General features: G+C 31.7%; 2 protein-coding genes across 2 annotated transcripts; both read left to right on the forward strand.

Moving 5' to 3' along the window:
* Nucleotides 1-328: 328 nt before the first annotated feature.
* Nucleotides 329-4159, forward strand: LOC111708826 (uncharacterized). Its single transcript, XM_023482323.1, has 13 exons — nucleotides 329-412; nucleotides 1207-1289; nucleotides 1567-1612; nucleotides 1771-1830; nucleotides 1914-2000; nucleotides 2077-2155; nucleotides 2319-2458; nucleotides 2696-2789; nucleotides 2846-2921; nucleotides 3206-3313; nucleotides 3579-3665; nucleotides 3885-4092; nucleotides 4127-4159. The coding sequence occupies exons 1-13, from the start codon at nucleotides 329-331 to the stop codon at nucleotides 4157-4159; spliced, it is 1185 nt and encodes a 394-aa protein (XP_023338091.1).
* Nucleotides 4160-4951: 792 nt separating this feature from the next.
* LOC111708827 (uncharacterized) lies at nucleotides 4952-9206 on the forward strand. Its single transcript, XM_023482324.1, has 10 exons — nucleotides 4952-5085; nucleotides 5666-5727; nucleotides 6166-6485; nucleotides 6548-6625; nucleotides 6813-6872; nucleotides 7167-7255; nucleotides 7688-7820; nucleotides 8102-8167; nucleotides 8854-8919; nucleotides 9179-9206. The coding sequence occupies exons 1-10, from the start codon at nucleotides 4992-4994 to the stop codon at nucleotides 9204-9206; spliced, it is 996 nt and encodes a 331-aa protein (XP_023338092.1). The 5' UTR covers nucleotides 4952-4991.
* The last annotated feature ends 234 nt before the right edge of the window (nucleotides 9207-9440 follow it).

Raw genomic sequence — 9440 nt, forward strand, 5'->3', positions numbered from 1 at the left:
CGATATATGAAATATCAGTATTCTTGCACTAACATTGTTCACGTGGCTTTCAAACATGTCTTTTACTTAACATTTTATCTTTACAGGGACAGATAACGTTATTTTATGTGATCCTAAAATTAAAGACATGCCTGATTAAATTGTGGATTCTTCAATAAAGTTATAGATTTATTCAGCAAAGTCAAAGACGGAACTTTATAGAAATAAAAATTGGGATAGTTTTGAGATTATGGTCCTGGTGTAAAGGGTACAGTTGTGAATCAGGCAAGCAACTAGTATTAAAAAGATGTTTCTTATCTTTAAACTCTATCAGATATCTATAGATAGGATGAAGGATGTGATTGATCTTCATCCTCTAACAGCAGGACCTACAGGACGCTCACCTTGCTTAGCTCTTGGTTCTAGTCTACAGGTAGAATATGGTTCTCTTTGTCTAGGTTCTAGTCTACAGGTAGAATATGGTTCTCTTTGTCTTGGTTCTAGTATACAGGTAGAATATGGTTCTCTTTGTCTTGGTTCTAGTCTACAGGTAGAATATGGTTCTCTTTGTCTTGGTTCTAGTCTACAGGTAGAATATGGTTCTCTTTGTCTTGGTTCTAGTCTACATGTAGAATATGGTTCCTGTTGATAATCTACTCCTGGCCAAAACTCCTTTTATCACATTTGTCATTATTTATAAATGGAGATTCTGACATATGGGTCCTTTAAATTTTCAAAATTCCATGTTTGGTGCAGTGTTCCTTTTTCTTTCCTCACCCTGCAACAGAGCTAGGAAACATTAATTCTGTATAGATCTATATTTAGTATAGTTATCAACATTTAACAATCTACAAACGTGCTGAGATAGCAAATTCCAGAAAACCTTCTAGGAATATTATTTCATTATTATTATTGTTCGTGGTTTAATGTCAGCAGCAGATATTGAATTTAGAAACATATAATGAGCTAAACTTTTTTGCAACAAACCAGAAATATCAGAATTAAAAAACAAACATCAAATTTAGCAGAATTCTGAACCAATGAATAGATGAGAAGAATGTAGGGACCATTATAATACCAAATATTTTGAAAATATCAAAAATAAATGTTTGGGTGTTAAAATTTTCTCAGATTCTTGTGGGGTTTAATACAAGTTTAAATACGTTAAATGTTTAAATAAGTACCTAAAAACCATCAGTAGGCAAACCGTATATTTGATATTTTCAGGGTCGTTTGTTTGCCCTAACTTGTCCTTCTCCGACCCTACCAGCTCTATGGAGTCTACCGTCAATATCTCCGAGATATCTCAGGTGGCATTTTGATTATTTTAAAAAAATTTTTTTTTATATCTTCGTTTTTCACACATAAATCAATTGTTAAATTAAATTTCAGATATCAGTACAAAATTTTTTTTTGCTATTTTAAACTTTTTCTTGCAAAATATTAAATTGAATTGCTGGTAAAAGGCTTCCGTTTATCACCTAATAAAAAAAGTATTATTGAAACATTGTGAAAACCAACCGCACACACATTTAATTTAGTTTGAATCCAAAATCTTCATTCCTTGAATACGATTTTCTTTCCAAGGGGCCATGAGGATACAGTTACTTCAGCAGTGTTTTCAGATACAGAGGTTTGCATGATTTTTTTTGGAAGGGGGGGTCTTTGTCTATTAAGTATCCGTTCTTTTATACGCTGAAAATTGCAAGGGAAGGAGCTGGGGAGGGGGGGGGGGGAAATTTCTAAATAACTTTTTTTTAATTCGACGTTAAAATATGACAATATGTTAAGTTAAGCCTTGTTACCTGCAGTTCAACTACAGTTATTCTCTGGGATTTAGCTGTGTTAAAGGTAATTTTACCACAAATACCAACATTTTAATGTTTTTTGAAAATGGTTTCAAGAAGACGACTTTTTGACCAAGCATTATTAAGGATAAAGAGGACGGAGAAAGAGAAGCTGGAATAACCGTAGCAAAGGACATGGGACACATATCAGAATGTGCGCTAACTCTTAAAAAGGTTTGAAATGGTTTAATGTAAATGCTAAATAAAATAATTGACATTTTTTTGTAAGTTAATGTTCTTTTTATTTCAGGGAGACAAGAGAGGACTACTTGGATTAGGTTCAGGAAATTCCATATCTATCATTTGTTTGGCTTACAATATGAAATCAGGTAAAAAGAAGAATTTACTTTTTTGGATAAAAAGTAAAATAAAAGGAATGTCAATTTTATTTTAAATAACATGTTATGTTGATTTAAAATACATGTCTGTTCAAAACTAAAAAAATTTAGAAAACATTGTTTCAAATGTTCTAAATAATTATAATCATATTAGGAATACGGATGTCCCTGAAGGAAGTGCATATGATTGGTACAGTAGAGACATCTAGTGATATTTCTCGTTTTATTATTCTACCTACTATTGGTTTGCTATGTGCTGTTGGACAGGACAGAGCCCTTAAAATATGGTCTATGGTATATTTTTGCATCACTTATATAAAATTTAAAAAGAAACCCCATGTTATGTTTATAAATACAGGATCTTCAAAAACATGGCCACAATTTATTTTGGACAGATGTTGTGAAAAATAAAATCATATATTTACAATAAAATTATCAAAGAAGATTTGTGACTTAATATAATTACCATTTTCGTTGGAACACCCTGCAGCATGTCTATCATGTGCAATATGCATTGATTACTTAATTTAGGTAAAAAGTGATTTTGGAAAACCCGTGGAGAGTTTGAAGGCTGGCCGTCAACCTTTGACCTGTCTGGCGTACAAAGACGACATTTTATCACTAGGTTTACATATTTTTTTTTTCAGCCAATTTCTTGAATACATCTTAAATTAATTCTAGGAGACTGCGGAGGATTAATTTATTTCTATTTTTTCACCAAGAAAAGAAGAAAGTTCATCACAAAAGTTGAATTAAGGTAAATACATGATTGTATACATATATTAATTAAAATAACACACATAAGACACTAGATGTCGCCTCTTCAAGATTTGGATGAAACTCGTTCACAATAACCCAGAGGAGTTTCACTCATTCGGGTAGAATTATAATACAGAGAGCGCTTGTTCTACGCCGACTGCGCGAAACCTCTGGGCTTCTGCCTCAGGGTTATTGTGGGATATTTAGTGTCCTATCTGTTATTTTAATTAATCTATGATTTCATACACATTTTGTAAACTTATTGTGAATTATATTTGCTAGACGGGGAAGAGAAGAAGAAGAAAATATTGGCTGTGATGTTTTAGACATTGAACTTTTACCTCTGCAGCGTGTAGAACATCAATCAGAAGGTTTACCCAGTCTACTTAGGTTAGAACAGACGACCATACTTAAAACCAAGAAAAGCTTTCTGAATTATTAAAATTCGGTGATCGTGATGGACCAAATGGATGGAATAAAAAAATAGATGTTAGTTCCACATTTTATTGAAAATATATTTCGGTTTGGGTTGAATAAAAACTATAAATTAAACTACTTAACTTAAAATTCAAACGTGCTTTAATTTACTTGATTCTGGGAAAGTCTACAGAAATAAATGTTGCGACTGCAATTAACTAAAAGTTTCCTTTTATAGTAAAGGTGAGGTTGTGGATGAAATATTGAATACAAAACAAAATGTCGTCTTCGTCACAAACCTGGGCGTTGGGATTCTAAATTTAAGGTATACTTCTAGTTAAATTAACGAACAGGGGTATCTACAAGGGATAAGACTTTAGAAACGACAGTATCAATTTTTTTGTCATTCTTGGTGGACAGGAGGACAGTGGACAGTTTTCTTTTTTTTATAGGTTAATATTTTAATAAACCTCATTGTTAAAAAAAAGGTCACATTGACAAAAAAAAAAGAAATTCAGAATTATATATTTGTGTTTATTTTTAGGTCCGGAGAGATGCTGCAAACCCTGGAGTTCTCAAGAATATTGCACAGTTCGACGTTTAACAGTATGGCTGTTCAGGCCAGAATTAAACAAAACAAAGACACCCTTACAGTATTATTTCTCTCCAACCTTGATAATCAAATCAAAATGGCGTCGATCAAGATATTGGATGACGACAACAGAAGACGTGTTAAGGCTGAGAAAGGGAATGTAAACGTAATTTCAAATGACTCTTCATTAATAGATTCTGATAGTTTTCTTCCCTGTACATATCTGAATTGCATTTTTACAGTAAAACCGCAATTAAAATTAATTGTAATTATTAATAGGGTTCCATTCTTGACTTAAGAGATAAGCATCACACTTGGAAAAAGCAAAGCTTAGAAATTATCAAAAAAGGTTAAAATTGAGAAAAAGAAGATCAAATCTAAAACAATTTTTTCATTTGCTTTTACATTAGGGCGTATACCATTGTACAAGCACATCCTGAGAACTGGTTCGTACAACAAGCCGTACATAAACAATATCAATAACAAGATGGTCAAACCAAACCCAGGGAGTAGAGGAACCAAGGGGGGCAGCCCTCAATCTGCAGATACTAAAACTAAGGAAACACTCTTTTAAATTCTTTCAAACTAACCAGCATCTTGCTTTAAAACAAACGCTGTCGATAAATCTTTTGCATACAGAGTTACCAACAAAGGACGAGCTAAAGTTCATGATTTGGCAATGAAAGAAACCAGTGAAGGCGATGAATTTAATAAAAAGGGCGAAAGAAATACATTCTCATAAGTCTCATCCTTTGTGGGTAACCCTGTATAGTGTATATGCGAATGAAACTACTGGACGAAAAAACTCGATTAAAAAGTGTTAATTCGCTAAGAAAGCTTTTCAAACCATTTTTGATTTAAAAAACTATATTTTTTACCAATATATAAATTTATATTTATGCATATATATAAATATATTACAATTTATCTCCCTAAAATTCATTAAGTCTAAAATTAATGGTAATACATTTTTTTTTATTTCCAAAAAAAAGTCTGAAAGAGTGTTTCATCTAGAATATAAAATCCTCTGGTTATGGAAAGGAGGAGCCTCGATCTAAAATGTTTGAACCAAAAATAAATAAATCCGCTCCTCCCGGACCAATGAAGAACTCCCTGTTCTACGCTAGCTGCAGAATGCAGGATCCAGATTTAGGTAACTTTTTTAATTGTTTGAATTCAATATTTCTTTATTTGTACTTTGAAGCCTATTATAAGAGGTCCAAGTACAAACGTCGGATTAGTACAAACGACGGACTGGTACAAACGATGAACAGTGCAAATGTCGGACCAGTACAAAATTAAAATCATTTAAAAATTGTTCTTTTGTTTTTACGGTGGTACCCACAACAGATGAGACTTTAGAATTTGGCTTTAATCTTTGATTTTTATCTTAAAAAGTATGTTTTAACTTATAACAATGGTCTAATCAACCGATTTTTTTTACGAGTCCGACGTTTTTCTGTTAAATGTGCCAGTCTGTCGTATTTACTAGTTCGACGTTTGTACTGTCCTACGTTTGCGCCAGTCAAACGTTTGTACTGTCCGACCTTTGTTCCGTCTGACGTTTTGTAGGTCTGACGTTTGTACTGGTACCCTATAAGATTTAATAGCTTTGTGAATGATTTTTACTGAACACTCCCTGTAATAAGCTTTTAAAAAAACATGGCAGAAAAATACAAAATGAAGAGATGTGAGCTTTTTCTATTTTCTGCTTAAAAATTTTTTTTCATCAGAAATATCTCGGCCAGCCTCGGACAGTCTCATCGAGAAATCAAGATCTTTATTCAGATTTCAGGTAAAAGATGAAGGGTTAGATAGTTTCCCAAAAAAAGACTTTTCAGTTGCTATTGCAATCTTGATGTAAAATCGCAAAAAGACTTTTCAGTTGCTATTGCAATCTTGATGTAAAATCGGAAAAGACTTTTCCGTTGCTATTGCAATCTTGATGTAAAATCGCAAAAAGACTTTTCAGTTGCTATTGCAATCTTGATGTAAAATCGCAAAAAGACTTTTCAGTTGCTATCGCAATCTTGATGTAAAATCGCAAAAAGTTCATTTTATTTCATGTGTTATCATAAAATTGTCTCTGGAATAAATAAAAGTCATTACTATTGTATAAATTTGTTGTTCTTCACATTTCATTAAGCAAATATTGGCCCAAAACAAGATTTACAATTTTTATTTTGTATAGTTAAAATATTTTTAAGAAAAAAAATATTTTCTTAAATTTCAGATGTCGGAGCGGACATCAAGTGAACCTGTATTAAGGAATCCTAGTCGGGGAGAGGGGGAGGATGAAGTGGAGGTTGAGGAGGACGAGGAGGATGAGGAGGTCAAGGAGGTGAAGAAGGGTAAGGAGTTCCAGAACGAGGTCAACAAATCAAAGGAGGAGGTCAAGAAATCCAAGAATGATGTTAATGAGAACACTACCCTTAAGAACCTAACTAAGAAGAACGTGAAATCAAAAATCCAGAAAACCCTGATAAAAGAGAAAAAAAATCCTAAAAACCACTTGAAAAAAACTTTACAGAACCCAGAAGATCATCATTCAAAGTAATTGAATCTTCTATAATTTGAAAATAAGTTTTAAGTTTTTATAATTTGGTTTTGTTTAGTGTTGAAGTAGGACGGAGTAAGTGGAGTATAGAAAGTGAGGGGAGTAGATGGAGTCCTTCAACAAAATTATTAGAAAGGTCGAACTAAATCCTTTTTTCTTCTTAAACTAATATTCCTTCTGTCTGATTTCTTTTTCTGAAACTTTCCATTGGGTAATGTTGTTATTAATACTAATGTTTACCTTGATTTATTGTGCTGTAATTAACTAACTGTACAGTACTGCACAATTCTGTACATGCTGGTTTTAGGAAAATATTTGTTAAGGGATTCTTACTCCTACTCTTCAACGGAGGAGTTTGCCCTTAAACTACAAACAAAGATAAGGTAAGAATAAGTTTTTACCTAAAATGACCTCACATGACCTCACATCACCACAAAAGACCTAATTGGATATTTCATGAACTTAGTTGATTAGACATGAAATGTTGTCATTTAAAATGCACCTTAAAAATAAATCCAAACTGAAAAACCACAGAAAGTGTGAACTTACTTCATATAATAATAATATTTCATAAAGTTTGTCCATTCTTATAAGTTTAAACTAGAACAAATTGAACCGCTTTCATTTCTGACCTCTCTGTTCTTGTCTTAACTTATTATTGACTGTAAGATATTTAGGTTAAGTGATGAGCCCAGTGTATCCAAGTTGTGTGTTTCAATGAAGAATATTGCTGTCACAGGAGCAGGATATACAGTTCAAGTTCTAGGTAGGAAACAGTAAACAGGATACAGGATACACGATACTGGATACGGGAAACGCGATACAGGATACAGTATTCACAGTTCAAGTTCTAGGTAAGGTAAGGATACAGTGGCTTAAATATGGTTGGTTCCACTTAAAATTGTATCAAATGTTTCAAGACTTAAGCCGGCGCTTAATTTAAACCGGGTTTTGGCAGATTTAAACCACGGCTCAAATTCTTTAAATTCCATCTCAGGATACAAAAAAAAACTGGAAACACAGTTCGAGCTCTATGAAAAAGGATACAGGATACAAAATACAAGTTCTAGGTGTGCACAGGATACAGGATACATGGTTTAAATTACAGATATGAAACAGGATACAAGAAACAAGGTTTAAGTTCTTAAAACACTGGATACAGGATACAACATACAAAATAAAATATCTTTTAATTCAGGGAACTCTGATCTAACAACTGTTGCTGGTGCTCCAACTGCTGGAGGTGGAAACAAGGTTGTTGAGGTTCAACCTGATGTTGGACACAGGCTTGTAGGACACACAGCTCCTGTTCATGATATCGATTTCTCCAGGTCAGTTTAAACATGATCGAATAATAACGCAGAAGTCAAGAAATAAAAGAAACTGAATACTGGAACCAAACTCAAATTGTCCAATCCTTAAATCATTTTAAGCTCATGGGTGATATTTCATACGCTGACTTCTTGGTCTAGCAGCTTTTATATGACACTCTACTGCATGAATTTTACAAAGATATAATTGGATTATAAAATTAGATTATTAGAAAAGTAATTAGTTCTAACTGGAGACAACTAAGCTTTAAAAATATATTTATTTTTTAATTGTGAATCAGGACAGGAGACTGGTTGGTGAGTGGGGGACAGGATATGATGATGAAATTATGGGATTGGAAATCCAGGTAAAGATTTTTTTGCCAAGCATTTCTTTAAATTATGGGATGTCGTCTTTTATTTGTTCAGCAGTTCCTTAAAATATACCTGTAGAAAAGTTATTATGGATATATCTGTTTAGAAGAAATATAATGGATATATATTTAGATGACTTATAATGGATATATTTAGAAGAGTTATAATGGATATATTTAGAATACTATAATTGATATATTTATAAGAGTTAAAACGGATATATCTGTAAGGGTTATGATGGATATATTTAGAAGAGTTATAATGGATGTATTTAGAAGAGTTTAAATGGATTTATTTAGAAGAGTTAATGGATATATTTAGAAGATTTATGATGGATATATTTACGAGTTATAATGGATATATTTAGAAGAGTTATAATGGATGTATTTAGAAGAGTTACAATGGATATATTTAGAAGAAATATAATGGATATATTTAGAAGAGTTAAAACGAATATATCTGTAAGAGTTATAATGGATATATTTAGAAGAGTTATACTGGATATATTTAGAAGAGTTTAAATGGATATATTTAGAAGAGTTTAAATGGATATTCAAAAGAGTTATAGTGAATATATATAGAAAATATATATAATGGATATATATAAAAGAGCTATAATGGATATATTTAGAAGAGTTATAATGGATATATTTAGAAGAGTTATAATGGATATATTTAGAAGAGTTATAATGGATATAAACAGTAAACGTGGAGGATATTTCGAGGAAAATTACGGAGTACTCAGGTAAGTGTAAACTGCTAATTACGGAGTACTAAGGTAAGTGTAAACTGCTAAAGAGAATGTATCAAACAGTTAAACGTGATTTTGTGATATAACATGAGTATAAACCAATAACTATTAAAATTGGTAAAAAAAAAAAGAATATAACCTCATGCAAAAAAAACAATTATTACTTTTTTTTAATCTTTTTGCGATCAGTTCGTTAAATTCGTTAAACAATGTTTTCAAATAATTTTTAATAATATTTTGTTTGTTATTTTAGGAAAACTAACAAGGAAACTAATTCATAAACTACGATTTTTAGTTTACATTGTTTAGTAAATTAATTGATAATTGGTTAGTTGCTTAATTGATTCATTTGTGAAATACTTTGTGTAAACAGCGTAACTCCGTTTCCTTTTTACTTGATTGCTTTTTAAATTCACTAATTCTTTAATTGTTAATTTAAATTTACTTTTTTTAAATTCAAATTTTCATAAACTGATTATTTTTGGTGTTTTATGAATGAGATGGATTAGGAGAGT

Source organism: Eurytemora carolleeae, unplaced genomic scaffold, assembly GCF_000591075.1.
Source record: "Eurytemora carolleeae unplaced genomic scaffold, Eaff_2.0 scaffold845, whole genome shotgun sequence".
NCBI lineage: Eukaryota > Metazoa > Arthropoda > Copepoda > Calanoida > Temoridae > Eurytemora > Eurytemora carolleeae.

Bases quoted from the DNA above. Each gene is read 5' to 3' on its own strand.
- LOC111708826 (XM_023482323.1), top strand. From the start codon at position 329: ATGAAGGATGTGATTGATCTTCATCCTCTAACAGCAGGACCTACAGGA. The intron at 413-1,206 runs GTAGAATATGGT...TGATATTTTCAG, and splicing joins CTCTTGGTTCTAGTCTACAG to GGTCGTTTGTTTGCCCTAAC. The intron at 1,613-1,770 runs GTTTGCATGATT...CAATATGTTAAG, and splicing joins CAGTGTTTTCAGATACAGAG to TTAAGCCTTGTTACCTGCAG.
- LOC111708827 (XM_023482324.1), top strand. From the start codon at position 4,992: ATGTTTGAACCAAAAATAAATAAATCCGCTCCTCCCGGACCAATGAAG. The intron at 5,728-6,165 runs GTAAAAGATGAA...CTTAAATTTCAG, and splicing joins GATCTTTATTCAGATTTCAG to ATGTCGGAGCGGACATCAAG. The intron at 7,256-7,687 runs GTAGGAAACAGT...CTTTTAATTCAG, and splicing joins ATATACAGTTCAAGTTCTAG to GGAACTCTGATCTAACAACT.